The sequence below is a fragment of the Seriola lalandi genome, unplaced genomic scaffold, assembly GCF_002814215.2.
Source record: "Seriola lalandi dorsalis isolate HSWRI2012SDOR001 ecotype SW California unplaced genomic scaffold, Sedor1 jcf7180002054567, whole genome shotgun sequence".
Classification (NCBI taxonomy): domain Eukaryota; kingdom Metazoa; phylum Chordata; class Actinopteri; order Carangiformes; family Carangidae; genus Seriola; species Seriola lalandi.
The window spans coordinates 229,412-248,706 of NW_019525120.1; the positions used below are offsets into that span (position 1 = coordinate 229,412).

Sequence of the window (19,295 nt, forward strand, 5' to 3'; positions counted from 1 at the left end):
TAACTTCTCATAGGGGCGTAATCACGTTTGTGGTGTAAACTGGGTAATTAGCCATGTCTCCACTTAGCTCTCAGCTGGAGTCATGGAGAGGAGCGAGCACTGCGGCAGACAGCAACATCACCACATCTGCTGACTGTGATTCTATAGCAGGATAATGAAATTCCTACACAAATCATTACAGAACACATGCTAGCACAATGAGAATGATCCATATGTTGCGTACACAATCACCATTTCCCCCCTTTTATGTTTAGCCCTCCGCTCCTGAAGTACCCTTTATGAGAAAACAACTGCACTGCTTAGTGATTATGTGTCTACACCCACATGAATGTGATGATAGACAGTTTCCTGGTATTTGATGTTATTCTTTTTAGACAATTTTCTTTCTGATTCATCTGATCTTGTTCATCAGAATTATTGGCAACTATCATACGTCAGTTTTCCAACTGCATCACAGTCACACACTCCCTCGCTGATGAGGGTCAAAAATGAACTTTACCACTCAACCTATTTACCTCATGACTGACGGCTGCTCGCAGTGTCATGTCTTCTCTTGTTCCAACTTTATTTTTTTTGATCATTAGGGAATCATCCTTAATCCTCTCAACAAAATCATCGGACTAGAGCAAGAATCATTAAGCAGCATTCAGCAGATGGACGAAGATGAAAGGACTACAAATAGCTTCAGATACCACACACACACACACACACACACACACACACACACGCTACACTACACAACCAATACGGACATCTATCTTCAGCCCGCAGATACAAGTCACTCATATTATTCAGGTTCAAGCAGGCCATGTCGAGCTTTACACCTACATCCATCAAACTCATTAAGTTAGCATGGGGCGGGAGCTTACTGACTCCAATCAACAACTACTATTTATCTGTGGACTATTTTAAACACACAGTTTTACACTAGCTGTAGTTGTAGCTGTACTTGTATGTTGTCTACTCTGTTCTTCATTTTACCGACTATGTGTTTTCTGTTTTATATGTTCCTTTGTTCCTAATTTATGCTGCATTCAATTCACTTCAGAGGATGGTAATTTCCAACCTGAAACAAGCATCCGTGGCTGACTGAGAGAAACTCTGAGTCTACTCATGGCAGGCAGCATATGCATATTTGCCAGTGGAGCTTAATTGTATACACAGATGAAATGGAGGAGGATAAACGATGGATAAGGAGACAGGCTGTCACACATAATATTTTACAGCAATTTATAGTCAGAATATTACACACAAAAGTCATTTCAAATGTTATTTACTAATATAGCCTAAGCAAATAGTTTTCATTTTGAGAGTTTTATTCATTTAACCAGTTTCTGTGGACACTGTCACATTGATGTTGTTCTATCTTTCTCAAGTAGGAGGTTGTAATTCTTTGAGCTGTGACTTGTCTTGTCTTGAACGCAGCATTAAAATGTACAAGTGACAAGTTGTTGTTAAGCATGAATTCACTGACTTCATGGCCACTTGCAGCAACGCAACAGGCTGCCACCTTATAAAGTTGATATGGCAAACTTTTTTAGCAAGAAGTTGCCTATTTACACATCCAGCTGATCCCAGACAATATTAGCATTCATTTGGGGGTCGCATTTTTAGCCACCCAGCAGATGTAAGTCCAATATATACTATTTATTTATACTACAATATATATTTACCTCAGTTTTGGCCTCTTTGAGGGGAAATATCTGAATCTTTTGCTGCTAAATGCTTCACTAGCTCACCAGCTAATAACTATGAAAGAATAATAATGTCTGTTTGGTGATGGGATGTTAGTGTATAGTGAATTCTTGAAGTTTTTTGCTGAAAACAGCTGCCTGCTGCATCTGGAGATGACGCTGAGAAGAGCGATGAGAGTAAAAACTGAACATTAGGGTTGTGGGCCATAAAATCAAAACAAGCTGAAAGACATTAAAGCGCTCTGTAAAGCTGCAGAGATGGCTGATGGTCACTAGTTGAGATTCTTTTTACATAGTAAATTTCAAATTCTATAGTAATTTGATCCATTGTTAATGTAAAGTTATTGAGAAAGACAGACTACATATTTCATTTTGTTTTGTAGAGGCAGCATGTAAGTGAGTTTTGCCATCAACTGAGGCCTAAGTAAGACAACGTGAGGGTAGAAACAATCCACTTTGCTCATGAATGTATAATTAGCTAAATCACTGCCATCTGTGCCAAGTCCACACCTCTCTCCCTCTCTCCACCTGGTAATGGAAAAGTAGAACAAGTAGAGCCATCCAAGTAGGTGTATCTAATCCTGCAGATAAGCAAAAACAAACAAGGGGGAGTTATCACAGTCATCTCCCTCTGTGATCAGATTAGAGGTTATGAAGATAGAGGCTTAAGACAGTTATCTACTGGCTCATGCTGGAGACGCTACAGGTGCACATGGAGATCACATGGACTGACTGAAAAATATGGTGCTCACAAAAAAAATATAAATTACATTTTGAAATATTCCTTCATATCAACATCTTGCAGTCGTCACGCTCCCACCGCTTTGAGAGAAGTGGTGTTTTAATACAACTTAGGATTTTATGGACTGTCTTTTGCTAGCAGGACCCAAATCCAGAAAACCAGGACTTCAGCAAGATCTAGCAGAATAGACTGAAACATGCAGAAAACTGATGGGTGGCCACAAAAAAAAAACAATAAATAAATAAATAAATAAAAAAGAATAAAAGAAAAAAAGAAAGAAAAGAAAAGACAAGGAAGCATAGCCTGTTTGACAAAAGCCAGCAGGCAAATGTCAGCTGTATATATACAGAGACACTAATGTTGAAATGAGCTGAGGCAGACAGCAGGTCACAAGAGCTGATGAGGGACAAGGCGACAGGTGTGCAGAGGTGGGAACACACTGAGGGAGCCTGGTGGACAGGTGAGGAATGACAGTCAGTCATTGATGGTTCACCCAAAGCATTTCAAAAAACACAAACAAAAAAAAACCACAATCCTATATTTACACTAGTCAACAACAAGAGAATTGAGGTTTATTCGCCCAGGTTTTGAGAATTTTCACATTGTCATTGTGAGCATGCTGATATTATCGTTTAGCTCAAAGCACCAAAGTACAGCCTCACAGATCCTCCAGCGTGGCTGTATACTTAGTCTTCTTCTACAATAACTGAGGTTTCCTTGAAAATCTGATCTCAGTCACAGTCTCAGGATTTACCTGATTAAATAAAGGTTGTTATTATTATAACTTGGGGTCCTCACAGCTTTGAAAAAAAATACAACCAGTCTGAATAGTCTGTTTTCAAAAGAAATACTTTCTTGTGAAGAAATAGTCTTTATGAAAACTGTTGGCAGTGTGCGCTATGGATTAGAGTAATACTGACACTGTTTCTTCAAAATGATTGATGTTGTCAAAATGTTTATGTACTTTTGTTCAATAAAGCTAAACCACAGCTATAACCTCATACTTATGAATCTGTTTGATGTATAGAGTTGATTTCCATTGGAAAAATGTAAAGCTTTGTCCTCTTTTTATGCAATTTGCAAAACATCTACAGTGTGTTACTGTACATACATACATACACACACAATATGGTCATTTAGCTTAGCTGCTGTTCTTTTACAGTTTAATTAATGCCATTAACAATAAAATCACCTCCTCCGAACAAAAACACAGGCGTTGTCTATGTAGAATCACGATTCTGTAAATATCTGTTAGAATTTGAGGGAAACATCCAAAGAAAAGTCAGCGTGTACTTCAAGGCAGTAAAGTGACATTTAGTTTGGCCATACACAGGTTGTTTTCCAACCCACTGATATTTTATCAAATTACTGTGAACCTGACTGTAGCTTGAGTGAGGGGAGGTGGATGAATAGCTGTGGCAGGAGCAATCATAAGAGGCAGTGCAATTTGAATGCCATGCATTACAGGTATTTGTGCTTATGCCTCCCACCCACCACACACCAAAGGTATACTGAAGCACTGCATGCAGGTTTGTTCTGCTGTGCCAGTCTGTGATTGTACCAAGTAATGTTACATGCACATACAAATGGATGACAAATTACAGGGAAAATTAAAGGAGAAACCAGAATACAACCATCAAACCACCTTTAATTCTCCTTAGAATAAATCTACAAGTCTCTGAACTCTACCGGAGGGATGAGCACCGTTGTTCCACAATATACTCCCTCATTTGGTGTTGTGATGAAGGTGGAGACCACTGTCTAACACGTCAGCCCAACATCTCCCATGGAAACTTGAAGCCTCCAGCTCACGTACACCGAGAGTGGATTGGACTCATCTTGCATGTAGCAGTCAAACTTTTGAAAATAGAACATATTTGCATATTCATAGAGTTTAGAGAAAGTATTTCAGAAAAAACACATAACTTCTCCCAGATCCCCTCCCATGGTCTCTGTATCACAGACTGAGCTGCATGAAGACAACCTTTAGAAGAGAAAGAAAAAGGGCTAATTTGATTGATGATGACTGGTGCGGGCCCCTACCACATCCTCATAATATATTTCTCTTAATCACACCCCGTTTCCAACTGCACTCCAATTGTGCCACTTGCCCCCACAGCTATGAAATATCCAAAAGTCTGCTACCACAGCGCGAGTGCAGCACTCTGCACCACTGATTCTTTAGAACAGAGCCCAGAGACACCAATTTGTCGGTCGACAGCCGGCAAAATAGACGAAAATATAATACAGTGTTTTGAGTAATGCCTGCTATTCACACATTTTTCTCTTAAATTTGTGTCTTGTGCTCGCTTGTTATTGCCATTCCTCTCTTTACTGACATTATAAGTGCAACAAGTTCACTACTATAACTGAGAGGAGCTGAGAGACATTCTGGTAAATCATTAAGAGGAAGAAGAGGAAGTAGTTATGCGCCCTGTGTCCCGATTCAGTTCTATAAACATACTGCAGAATACTGTACGCACTAATAAGATGAAGACACTAAAATAAATAATTTTGCCATGTTGTACAATGACAAAATACAACAAATAACAAAATATGTGGTTGGTCCAAGCTCTCTAGAACGACACAAGTGTTTTCAGATCTGACCCCATCTCAGCTTTGGTTGAGGTTTGGCTTGTTTTAGTCACAAAAACAATTTGGTTAGGTTTAGAGAAACATTGTGGTTTGGGATAAAATGATGTCTTCGTTTAGGTTGGGGGATTTTCATCATCATGATTACAACAATAAAACACTGGGTCTCTGTTAGGGAATGAGCGGCATCGAGGTTCAATCCTGCCCCCTAGAAATGAGGTTAATACACAACTAAACTGCAGCAGCAAATACATTTTTGTATGAAATGTAACCTCTGCCTGGAGTCTGTTGAGGGAGAGCATGATTTGAAATGAATGAAGCTACGGTGTGTGGTTAGGTTTACGCAATAAAAGTATGTTGGTTGAGATGGATGTCTGAACATTTTACTGATATGTTTGTATGTTTACAGAACGTATTTGCTGTTGCAGTTTAGTTGTAGATGTTGGATGTAATTACTGAGAGACAGGGCGACTGTCCGTTAGAAACAGGGAATGAACAGCTGTGTTGAAGACCAACGTTTTGTTGACCCCCTCCTCCCTCTGTGAGTTTTCTATAATGTCACAGTATGTGATGTTTCCTTCGTTGCCCACTGATGAAAAAGCTTCACAAATACCGAAGGCCCTAGAAGGCTGTGTCATTTGAACGTACTGTAAACATACTCAGTGTTGATGCTGTTTCTCTTCATGGGAGGACAGTCTCATAAAGCACTGCCATCCACTTTCATGTCCCTTTTCAATAAGCTTCGAGGAGCCGTCCGGTTTGCATTTGGGAGAACAGTACAAACTCACCACCACTTAAAAAAAAAATGTTTCGCTTATTGTCACTTGAATGTTTGACCTTCTCTGTGCAGAATGATGTATGTGCAGACTTTGACAGTAGAAGGCTGTTTTTACATTCATCTGTTGTTCAGCTTACACAAGTGTGGAGACCTCAGATACACTGTACATAATACTGTATAAGATAACAGGGAGTCATGGCACTAGGACTCAGACAAGGGGCAGAGTCTATAAAAAAATGGGGCTGAAATCTCACTTGTGTTTGAAAAGCGTGGTTTTAATACTTAAATATTGGAACCATCAAATTCTGATTTTAGATAATAGTATGAAATAAGATATTTGTTATTTTTAGATTCTTCGTGTTGGCTTAGGGACTGAAACTTTCCAGTAGCATGTCTCTGACTGAGGGGAAACTGTAGCCCAGTTCATAAGAGTTGGTAGTTTACTTACTAATTATTATCTTACATTGTATGTATTTTGTTAAATGTTTGTAATGTTTCTTTTATATTTATTTTAATGTGCTTTTGTTTCATTTAGTGTTCAAACAAACAGAGACAAATTGCTAGCAAAGCAAACATTTGTTTTTCCAGGTTTATCGTCAGACTGTAGTGTATATTTACTGATTAAATTACATTAGACATTTTTGTGTTTATTTTATTGAAGCATGAAGGGGGCAGTTTAGAAGTAGCCATACTGAATGCATGCTTTATTATGTGGTTTGAGTCGCCTTAATTTGCTGTTTGTAGGGGAAATTTGAAGTGGTGTTGAACGGCTTTGATTCGAACTGGATCGTGTGTATCATTTATATTTTAAATTGTCTGCTTTTATATTACTCCCCTATCATCAAGTCTAGCTCTACATCATGTGTTTTGATTCTACTGTTTATTGTTTATCATCCCATTTTTTGGCTTGCATTAATATTGCTGCTGTTGTTTTTGGTACAGCAGTCTCTGGTTCCAGTCTGTTGTGGGTCTTGTGTAACCGAGCATCCTTGGTGGCAAACGTGTGGTAAACCTCTTATAAATGCTTGATGTATCTAATAGCATCACTGTAAGCTTTCATTTCTAGTGAATTCTCTGCCATTGTTATATTTAATGTGGTGCTCCATCTCCCTCTGTTGCCACTCATAGCCTTCCTGGGAGTGTGCTATAATTTAATGATCCACCTATTAGGTATGCATGCCATATAAACATGCCAATGTCAATTGAATCTGCTAGTTATACCGTACTACCGGGAAAGTAGGTATGGTACCACTAATGAGCACCTGAAACATTATATATGTCGTAACTACATCCAATACAATCACCATTTAAGTAACGATCCATCACATGCCTCAATTCATGTTGTTCACAGCTTTATAAACTGGCTTGCACTGGCAATTTAAAATCTTTCCATCTCTCAAGAGTTAACATGCATAAGTGCAGGCACACAGCATGCACTGTGCATGCTGGCCTTGGTTTCGGCATGGCCTCTGGCTCTCCAAGTGAAGCAGGAAAAAAAAAAACGTACATGAATGCCCTCAGGCCAAATCTGTTTATGATGGAGAGAGAGAGGGCAAAAGGGAAGGTTTATTTAACTGGTGGTGGGTAGGAGAGAAACAAAGACAGAAGAAGATGAGAGGCAGCATGGGGTGGAAAAAAGAAATCGATGAGGAGCTCAGAAAGAAATGATGATGATGCTGCTGTGGAAACTGTATGAAAAAGAAACAGATACAGTGGGTGGACAGGAAGGCAGCGGGAAAGACAGATGAGGAGAATAATGGAGCAAGTGGGGTGTTGAAGGGGGTTTGGGTAATTCATGTAAAGATTGGCAGGAGGCAAGAAAGAAAGAATGACCTCCTACAAGAGAGAAAAGTTAAGAAAGTCAGAGTGAGAAATCTGCACCTACGGCTCCCTGCTAAGAACATGTTCATGAAAGACCCGAATGCTGCACAATACCTGCTGCCTCTGGAGCCTTTTTTAACCGAGATAACTCGGATCATACATACATTAATGCACCAGCACGTGCACACACACACACACACACACACAGAAAATGGAGCCTATAAATACCCTCGTGAGAGTGAAGTCACCTTGATAAAAATTCTTGAGCGGAAACAGGCAGTCAAACTGTCTATTAAAATGTTCGGTAAGAGCGGGAGAGATGAAGTTGGCTAACTGACGAGCACAGTCCTCGCCGAGCTTTGGAGAGAAAACAATTTCTTTTTCCTGTCAGTCATTGCATGTTCTGGATTAAACAAGTATTTTTAAGTTATGCACATCAAAGCACAACATGTAGGATCATTGATGGGTGGCTGCGTGCTGACTGATTTGTTTTTTTGCCTTGGATCTGACCCCCCAGAGCACTTGGATGTTGACATATTTGTTTGAGTCTTTTTAGTTATGAAACAAGGTATAAAAGAGACGATGAACCCTCTAAAAGAATAAAGTGTTTGACATTTGAAGTTTGCACTTTTTCCTTTTGTTTCAGACAAAGAAACAACCCCATCAACTTAATTTACACTTTTTTTTGTAACAGTCTTCCAGTTCTTACTATAAACTTCCAGGTCTGATCAAGCTTCGAGACTTGTACATGTAGAGATTCAAATGTATTGATTTTGACTTGAACCTTTAAATGTCTATCAAATCAAATGAGGACACAGATGTTGCAGAGCTATTTGAAAGAAACAGTTTCTGTCCCTGTGATAATGGCAACTGAATTTACATTGAAATTAGCCGTCACTCTCCCAGTCTCATTAAAGTGACAGGGAAAAAGTGCCTTGAGTGATCGAACACATGATCATCCAGACAGCACAGAGAGCTGTTGAAGCATGTATTTACAGATGTCTGGTCAGTTTAATAACTATACGATTGTTGTGGGTGTGGTGTAAGTGAAGGCCCGCAAAGGTAATAAAACTTTTGTCTCACTTGTGTTTCAGAAATATGACTTATCCATGTGTTTGCTAGTTTACGGATCGTTAGCTCCCTTATAATAACTAACCTGCTAACATGCTAAACCCGTTCTTCTGACATGTTCGGCAGTTATCAAATAGCTCCAGTTTTATCAGGTCCACACTTTAAATGACAAGTGTACATGAGGCCACAGAGAGCTGAAACCTCATTCAAAAATCCCACTGACATTTGTAACTATGCTAATAACACAAAATACAGCCTGTCTCAAAAACATGTCATGTGGCTCCCTCATGTTTACATAAAGAGGGTAGTTTTTTTTTTTTCTTCAAATAGTCAAATATTGTTGTTTATTGAGGATTTTACATTTTTAGTGGCCTTTAACTAACACCATTTCCCATGAGCCCTAGCTGTTTGCAGGTTAAACGTCACAGCTGAACAGAAAGGTCGAGGGGTAATAATAGGACGACAGAGAGGATTAAATGTTTTAGAGGTTTTCTAGACTTCAGACATTATAGCTAGAAAGATGAAAAAAAAAAAATCACATGATTATGATGGGTATCCCTGCTGCTGCATTATAGCCGTATCGTTCTCTGTGCTCTCAAAGTAATCATTATTTCACTTTAAATGAGTTACAGAGCTAACATTAGCATTAACAACTGTTTTACTTACCAGTCTGGAAGAAACGTTGCAAGTTCAGCATCAACTTTCGCTCTTTTACTCACCAAGAGGAGTCTCCAGAAGTGGAAAATTGTTAAACTCTTGTTGTTAACTCTTACTTCTATTTCTATTCCTTCTTTTCTTCTACTGAAGTTAGCATGTTGACCGGCTAGCCGCAGCCCTGCCGGCCTCTGTCGTCACTTTAGCGCCCAGGTTTGACCTGAAGACGTCACGCTGCTCAGTTTGCATTATAACCTCTTGTAAACGCAATATAAGAAACTGCATTCATTCAGGGGCAGAGAAACATAGTCCCGCTAAAATCACAACAACAAAAAAGAAGCTGAATTAGTTCTTGCACTGACTTACAGAGGCGAGTGAGCGAGATGCTTACGTGGAGTCATGGCTTTGTTTCTCTGTAGTCCACCTGCACAGGTGTTTTCAATTCTCTTTTCTGATTAGATCTCTTTTCAAGAAGGTGTGGGCGTGTCAATCAGCCAGAGAATTGATTGAAAACACCCCTGTAGTTTCCAGGGACGGGGAATTCTTTACATTGTAAAAACTAATGTCATTTGAATGCAGCATGTACACATTACCTCAATGAAAGGAAAGTGCGTCAGAGCCTGTGTGCCCAGTCTAAATGTTTGCAAAGTGACAGTTCCAGGTCTTGGTGTAACACTATATATAGGCACTGCATATACCAGGTCTTGGGAATGTTGGTCTCTTGGCAAGTTTCTCTCTGTCTCTCTCTCTCTCTCTCTCTCTCTCTCTCTCTCTCTCACACACACACACACACACACACACACAGGAGCGCTTGACTGAACTACAGTGTGTTTTAAGATAAGACTGCGGACAGATAGACTGTGATCTGGACTACGACCTCTGTGATAACCGCAGCTCATTTCCATTTGCTGTCCTTGTTGCCTCAGACACATTCTGGAGATAGAAACGAACTGCATATTCACCTGACAGAAGGTCCCACATTCACAGACAGAAGATATGACAACCGTACCAGCAATTCAGTTCACTACTGCTTAGCACATCACATTCAGATAAAGTTCTCGAAGGATAATACAGAAAAAAAAAAATGTATTTCTCTTAATCTCTCTTCACTATGTCCTCCTCTGTCCCACAATGCCTTGGGGCTGGCTCGGGCTGCAGAGTGATGTGTCTCCATCTTAAGTCTCAATCACCAGCAAGGCTTTAAGTTAGAAATGACTTTCTGATCTCATGGACTCTACTACTGCTGTAGATTTACTGAACAGAACACAGAGTTACACTCACTTCATCTGCTTATACCACCAAATAATGAATGTCCTGATTTGATTTTTGACCCGGCAAGGTTAGGGCGTAAAGCAAACCTCAAAATCAGGTGTCACTGAAAGTGTCAGTTGTTTGAATAGTGTGGGATCATTTGTTTTAGTCCGTGAAAGCAAAGCAACCTTTAATCATTGATTTAATTCCTTTTATACTTTTCACTTTGGCTTCAAATTGGTGTCTGTATTAATAAATGTTTGTCCACTACTTTTGATACATTGGATGCGTCAGATTGTGTTGTCATTAAAAAGAAACCGATACAGAGACTACGGCCTCATCACGCTCTATACAAAAGAAAAAGAAAAAAAAAAAAGGAAGTCAGAGATAATGGAAAAACCTGAGGGAAAGGTGACACTGGGATGAAAAGATCAGTGTGTGTGTTTAATCTCCCAAACCTCTGCTCACAGCATGGCAGACAGCAGGCAGGAGATGGTACTGATGGTGCTCGGAGTGAGGGGAGCAGGCGGCTTGCTGCCAACATAAATCAGTGTCATGCCCTTGAGCCACACCTTAGTAGAGAGGCACGCAACTGAAGCGCTGTCCTTGCTGCTTCAATATAAAACAGCTATTTAAGAGCGGTAAAATGTGTTTCTATTTCTACATGTGTTAAATCAAAAGTAGCGACATGAGGCTGTGGAGGAGTTGCAGTTGAATGGGAGATGACAGTTGAGAAATGGTAGTAAAGTAATGAGGAATGTAACATCACTATTCCTGCTGAGTAATTAGTAAAGTAATGTGATTATGTTTTCACTGAATAATGTGTAATGAGTAACAGATTTTAACAGTTTTCAAGTAACTTGTCCAGCTGTTTACAGAAGTGTAATTTCATTTAAATTCAATGCTTCTTGAGATTTTTCAAGACCTGTAGACACCAAGCAACAGTGACAAAGACAAACAGTGTTTTCATATTAACATCTTTTTTAATAACTCTTTTCTTATTGGATGTTTTTGGAGGTCACACAGCAAACCAAATTTAAAAAAAACTAAAACGAAAAGAATCCTTTTAACAAGCAGTAAAACAATGTGAATATAGTTTTAAAAAAACATGCAAAAACATGCATCTCCCACACCCCCTTTGCCACGCCTTCATTTCTAAAATGAAACAATGAAAATTAAATAGTTCTGACTCATCTAAGTCTTACACAGCTAACAGAACATCACCAACACATTGAAATCAAAAACATGAGTCATTTGTAACAGAAGAAGTAAAGGAAAGAAGGGACATGAATTGATACAACACACAAAAGACATAAATGTAAGCAGGTATAAAACACGTTAATCTATAACAGACAAACTTCTTTCTTAAAATGCCATTAAATTAAAAGGTAAAAGTCATTTCCAACCATTTTTCAGTGTTTCACAACTGTTCTGTTGAACCGAAATGAAGGAAGTGAACAACTAAATATCAGTCCTTTGTCTGGCTGCCATTTAAATCAGATGAATCACTGGCTGCCCCTCTGCTGCCTCTGTCAGATATGCTGTTATCTTGCTGGTGGAAAAAGTCAGACTGGTCAGAGACCAGTCAAAGACATGTTTAATTACCAGGCAGCCATTTGGATGACTGGGACCAAGTTCAGCTTGACAATTTCCGGATGTTACTGAGGAGTCTCCTGCTGTATTCCCTGTGGTCGATTGGTTGAACTTCCATTACTGTTACCTTCACTCGACTTTCATCCTGAGGAGAGACGACAAACAGTCTTGATTTTAAGTGCAGCAACATATGATTAAGAATTTCTAACATCTATGATCAGCATCATTCAAAAGTGCAAATAATAATTATATATATGTAGTAAAATAATTTAAACCAACAGATGGTTTGATAAGTAGATGGGTTTAAATTGTGACCAAACTCCACGTCCCAATCTATCTATCATGTCAGCTGACATGACTTTCTATAGATTCGTGGTCCCAAAGTCTTTCAACCTAAAGAAACTCAGAGCTCTGACTCCACACACAGGCAATTCCTTGTCTTGTTTTTCATTTATAAACAGGGATAGGAAAGCCAGCTCACACAGATGTAACAGGATTGGCAATACCACTCTAAATGCACTATAACACAACAACATATATGCATCTCCCAAAGCCAACATTTGTGCAATCTCGTAGATTTCAATGTGAAGTCATTGAGTCCAAGTGACCATTTGGCGTTCCTTAGATATCACGTTCGCAAGAATGGGACGTATTCGAGATTACAATGACTTTGACCGCCAAAATCGAATCAGTTCGTCTTTGAGTCGAAGTGTGTAGGTATTATGACACATCACATGATCAAAGCTGCAGTAAGTCAACATACAAGAGGACTACCCAACCTGATTGGATTGCTAGCCTGCTAGCCCCGGCCCACCTTGCTTACTTTCCAATACCGCGTCACTGTAGCCTCCAGTCTGCCCCTTAGAAGTTGCTACTTAAGAGATCGTATTATAACCTCTTGTCTTGTAAATGCAACAATGGCTGAAGCTCTTGGCAAGACTGTTAAGTAAATAGCTGTTAATGCTAACACTGAGCATGCAGCAATAGCAAAACTTACAAATAGAGCCTTTAAGACATAAAGCCAAAAACTCATTTCCATTATAATCACACTCACGTTAAGTCGCATTAATACCCAGACAATTCATTAATCAATTAGCAAATCAGCCAGCAAAACGAGCACCAAATATTTAACACTTTCCCATTATCTTATATGTGATTCAATACCTCTGCTTGTATTTTCAATTTGCATCTACCTGAGGATAGCAGGCAAATTAAACAATCTGGGTGGCTGTCAAGACAAAGGTTCCACTTGACAAAAGGTGACAACTTGGTTAAAACTAATGGTTTTCCAAAGGACAGACTACTGTTTGAGAGAAGGTTTGTTAATTTAATGTGCTCAGACTAATATTCTACACCACATCACATCAGGAGAAAACAATTACTCAGTGGCCCAACATTCACCCCTATTCTCTAACTCAGTTTCAGATGGTAGGGTGAGGTGGAGTTCTTCCCCGAAGAATTAAACAACACAACTACACAACTTGTACATGTTGGCACACTGACAGAATACACACACACAACACGCACACACACCTCTTACTGACGCCACAACCCCACAGAGAATTAATGAGATACTGTACTGCACTGCAAAAATGAAATTACAACACAAAGGATTCCTGCAGATTAATTTGGATAACAAAGCTGTAAATGATACTTCACAGCGACAGGTTACATGTGAATGAGAATTATACCAAATTCACAAACACAATTTTAGCTTCTAGTCACACTAGTGGCACGGCTCTATGGATTGCAATATCTGTCTGCTTCGGTCCCGACTGAAACAACTCCAACAGCTACTAGATGGATTGCCATGAAATGTTACATATCATTGACGGGAACAGTCCCCAAAGGACGAATCCTACTGACTTCGGTGATCTTTCTCAGACCCTTTTCTCAGGCTGAGAGACAGTGAAATGACCTCAATGTGGCGTTGACCAGGCCTGATAAGAGTGTGCTTTGTTGATGATATAAAGTGAGTGTATTAAGTGTCTGTATGGCTCTCAATGGCCTATCTGTTCACATGAGGCAGGAAAAACTCGTCCCCTCTGCTAATGTATTCATTGAGACTAAATCAATTCATTCACCTCAGGCAGACAGATTCACTTAAGACTCACAAACGCACAAAAACAGTTATATACACATTTGAGACTGCTGAGGCAGACAACAGGTCTGTTTATACCTGGATATATATTACTAATACAGTAGTGTATCACAAACAACCATACAGCCTGAGGCAGATACAGAGGCTCACAAAGACACGGATTCAATATTCTGCATCTAGGTAATGGTTGGAAATTAGATGCACTTTCCCAAATTGTATATGCATCAAATTTCTTGCATTGGCTTTTAAACAAATGCAAATTATATGTTTGTGTGAATATCTGTGCTCAGTAAATCCAATCCTGCAGGCCAAATCTGATTTTCACTATGATCTGAGCTCCAGCGACTCTACCTGTAGCGCAGTGAAATGGCCTCGACTGCACAAGCATCTGATTCACTGCACACTCTCCCGGCTCTGCGGGCCGCCACCACTGTAACGAAATGTGACGTTTTTCTGCCTCTTTTCTTCCTGTAACTTTCTGAAATCAACAACATGACAATCAAGTCCACTGCACGCAGTGGTTGGCCGAGTGTGTGGAGGTGAGAGAAGTTTGCTATTTTCATTCTTTACACAACCATTTATGCCAGTTTTCATGTGTAAAAACTGAGTGCAAAACCATGAATATCTTCCAGCAGAAACAGTCTGAAAATGTGCACCATCATCCACATATTTAAACAATTATCACATCTCGCCCCTCTCTATGACGCCTTCGAGCGAAGCTGTTTGGAACAAATAAAATCACTTTTGCCTTCCAATTACAGAGACATAAACAGTATATCCTACGTATACAGCTGAAAATAAAAGACAAACCCTGCAGAAAACTGGAGTTGTATTTACTTGTTGTCACTTCATAAATCAACATGTGTAATTTTCCATGTTTTGCTGTTTACTGCACTTTGTATGAGAACTGATAAATTTTATTATACTATTATACTATTCATGGCATTTGAAAAAAAAAACATCCCCTCATTAAAACAGAACTGGACATTTACACACTTGGACAATGGATTAATCATGTATATGTCCTGAGTACTGTGATGAATGTGGATCTTATTTTGCTGTATTTATTTGTTTTAAATTGTTCTTTCAGTTCAGTTTTCTGACCTCTTTAAACTGGTTCCTGTATTGTGTAACATGCGTTTTCCTTCTGGTCATTAATAATGTTTTGTTTGAATTACAATATAACCCTAACAGACATTTATATGAAAATGATGATTAGTCCAACACTTCAAAACAAAGAAGTCAATGTTTTTAAAAGTGCTAAATCAAGCCTGAAAACCAAGAGATGAACCAAAGACTGCTGCACTGCTGGAATCACCAACATTCAGCTACAGGCTTATGTGGTTTAATATTTACAGTTGATGGCAGAAAAGAAATTGGTGATTCATCATCTCTGCTGTTCTCTAAAATAATACAAACCTGAGTTTATATGCAAAAGAAGTTCAAACAGAAACTTTGAAATGATCCTAAGCTCGGTTGTGTCTCTGTGTCCCTGTTATGAGAGATGTAAAAATCTTGTAACTTCATTAGTCTTGTTAAGCTCTGACATTTCATTACATTGTTCTATTTTTATGAAAACACTGGTGTTAGATGTCAGATGTTTTTGCTTTGTGTCTATGGGAAAGAACTGCGGCTGCGATAGAAAGACGCACAGTGAATCTCAAGTGAATCACAGACTCTCTCTGTTCTGTGCTCATCTTTTTGAATCATAAACTTTGAAATAAAAACAGTAAACTTTGACTAACAACCACTGAAAATGAATACAGCCTTGAGTAGTAGTGTATCTGCTCAGAGCTTATTATCTCTGCTTTGTGGAATACTGTAATAATGAGTTTTATATTGTTACTGTTGGGGTTTCAATTCTTGCCATTTCCTACAATTTTAAATTAATTAGAAAGCACAGGAAACAGTCACTCATGATTCTGTTACTTATGTGTTAATTGTGTTTGTGGTTTTGACATCCTCAGAAAATATCAACAACACCTGTTTAGCACTTCTGCCCTCCCTTACTAAGGTACGGTATAACCTCTGATGTGTGATTAACAGGTGAGTTTTTCCAACTGAATGTTTCATGATTTATATTTATTACAGTTAAATTAATGACTCAACGATAATATAATTGTACACAAAAGTTTGGGCACCCCTGACATTTCAGTCAGTGGAAATTTCAAGCTAAAAGTGCTTTGATAACTTTTTAGAGCCACTCCTGGTTTGTAGACATCAATTAACTCCTTTTTCAGATCCTCAGTCAGCTGCTTACAGGAGCCAATGGTTGTTGAGTGTCACCACATGGTTTGAAGAGTCTTTATCAGTTATGGAAATGTCATCAGCTGATTCTTGACCTGCCTCACAAGTCAATTAAGGCCTAACAAGTTAATGAAACTGAGTGTTTTATAAGGACAAGGTGCCCAAATTGTTGCACATGCCACACGGTTTAATTCTCTCCTGAAATGAAAAGTCACAGTGCATTAATATGCTCATTTTAATGTCTTTTTGTTGCATTTACCTCTTTGCACTTCAGAAATCAACAGAATATGTATAGAATATGTTTACCCAGGGGTGCCCAAACGTTTGCATACAACTGTATTTTTAACGTATTAGCTGAATGTGGGCGGGCGTAACATACATCGCTAAATGCACTTCAATACACTTCATTAGGAGTGTTTAATGCAAAGCCGACGTTTACATGATTTCAGCGTCACTTTGTATTCACTTTCCCTGATTAAATTACCTCCTGAGACGTGGAATGATTAGTTTGTGCATTTCAGATATTATTAGACAAAAACAACAAAAAAAACTGTTGAAAAAATAATCCTTTGTTGTGAACAGTGTTTTTCTTTCCTTGCTGTAAAATAACCAGAATTTAGGAAGATTGACAAAAGCAAACAAAATACAATAAACAAGATTTTCTTATTCAGCTAGAAAAAACTGGTTGCTCAGCATTCACTTAAACTCCTAAAAAGTGTTGGTTTGAACCAGGTGAAGACTTAGTTCACATACACGTGTGTGCACATAGTCGGGATGTTACCACCTCCGCCTCATTTTGAGGCAGGAAAAACCCTGCTCAAGAGCTTAGTGTGTCTTGTTATGCAATTCCTTCATATTAAACTGATTTGGTACAAGCAGAGGCAGGGAACAAAGTGATCAGTCAGTCTGTTGTTCTGCACAGTAGATCACTTGAAACAGCCGCTGTAACACTGTTGACATGTTTACTTTTTTCATTTCCACTTTTTTCCAGGTGGGGCCTCTGGACTGTGATGACTGTCAGTCTGTCTCTCTCACTCTTTATGTTCAGATTGCCATGAAATTTGCTGTGGATACTCATGGTCCTCAGAGGATGATTTAGCGAGAACATTTGTGCTCCCAAGTATTTGTTTTCAATGACACCATGACTCTTCCTGTAATGCAGCCCCTGTGGACAAACTGCATATTGAGCTCCACTACTGCTAAGACTATAATGAAAAGAGAAATCATCAGTATGTTGTTTGTTCTGCCCAACACCTCTGTGTTGTGGGCTGTATTTAAAAATGCAGCCTCCAGCATCTGTCAGTGGGGCTTCAGGCTTTTTCCCCATTAGCTGGAAAGACTACATATACACCATATGTAAGATTAGACTGCAGCTACAGAAAAATGTGAACTCCTCATTGAAAAGGTTCAACATTATCCTCCGCACCATGACGAAATGTCTCATGAACTCTGTAACATTCCTTGCAGGTTTTCCCGCGGCCAGGACACAGACCATTCAGAGCTCATCCTACATCTCAATCATTCCCCTCAGCCTCTTGGTATGTGCCCTCTGTAGCAAATTAGTCTCTGAATAATTAAGTTAATTAGGCTTAGACTGACAATAGCTAAATGCTAATTAGCGCCTAATTAAGAGAAATGAATCCACAGCTGTATTTGTTTTCTGTTATCCAAAGTGCACTGGCTACATAACAGCTCCCTCGTCACTGTGCTACTAATTGAAATGATTTTGGATTCATGTTGTGTGACTGACAGGGTATTGTGAATATATTGCATTTTACGCATCTTGTTTTGTGGCTTTACATGCTTGGGGTCGAAGTTCAGCGGAAAATAATCACAGACGATGAGTCCGGTTGATACAAACTCATTGATGCAGCTAATTAACACCACACCGCAACGTAACACACTTTAACACCAGGGGATACTTAACATGAAACAGTGAATTCTCATTTTAGAGTATTCATTGTGAAGTTTCACCTTGGCCTGCAACTAGTTCATGCTAAAGGATACTGCTCATCAGTAAATACTTGATACCAATCAAAACATTTGATCTGTAAACACATCACACTTTGTCACCGGAAAACCTGACCGAGAAAGTGCTACTTGGATCTGGCATAAACAGAATCCTGTGTGGTTGATAAATATTAAATGCTGCAATTTCCAGTTACTATTTCCATAACTGAAAAATAGTCACTGTCATATGAAATAAATTGCTTTAACACACACACACACACACACAGAGCTTAGAGCTATATACTTCAGCTGGTTCCTACTGTTTCGTTTGATTATGAAATTGACCCTAAATAAGACCATTTACAGTTTTTACAACAGTGCTAGTTGGTGTAGTTGTAGCTTTGTGTAACAGATATAAACTGGTCAATCAGGGTGGACAGGCACAGATCACAGGAAAGATTCTTGCAGCTTCTTGCAGTTTGTAGGACAATAATGAACACGACTGTACTGTATCAAATCCTACTGCACTGTGGTTTATAGCTACTTACATTGTACGTCTCCAGCTTGACTCTGTTTTTAAAGATGTGCTCTGTAAAGTTAGTTCTCTGGAAGACTTCATCAAATGCAGTCTCGTCCTTGGGAAGAAACACGTGCACGCAAGCACACACACGCAAGCACACACACACACACACACACACACACACACACAAATAAAAAGTCAGGGCTGGTGGTTTTCAGGAAGTAGTCTGTTAAAGTTAGAGCTCGTGGAAAAACTGTAAAAGCAATTTTGTTGTCCTATGT

General features: G+C 39.1%; 1 protein-coding gene across 2 annotated transcripts in view; it reads right to left on the reverse strand.

Annotated features, from left to right (window-relative positions):
- Nucleotides 1-11,566: 11,566 nt before the first annotated feature.
- The window catches only part of LOC111662680 (replication protein A 70 kDa DNA-binding subunit), a 36,777-nt gene continuing 29,048 nt past the window's right edge, over nucleotides 11,567-19,295 (reverse strand). For both annotated transcript variants that reach the window (XM_023416620.2, XM_023416619.2), the window contains exons 16-17: nucleotides 19,043-19,129; nucleotides 11,567-12,341 (exon numbers count right to left, since the gene is read on the reverse strand). In XM_023416620.2, the coding sequence (XP_023272388.1) occupies nucleotides 12,240-12,341; nucleotides 19,043-19,129 (189 nt within the window). In that variant the 3' untranslated portion in view covers nucleotides 11,567-12,239. The remainder of the gene's footprint in view (nucleotides 12,342-19,042; nucleotides 19,130-19,295) is intronic.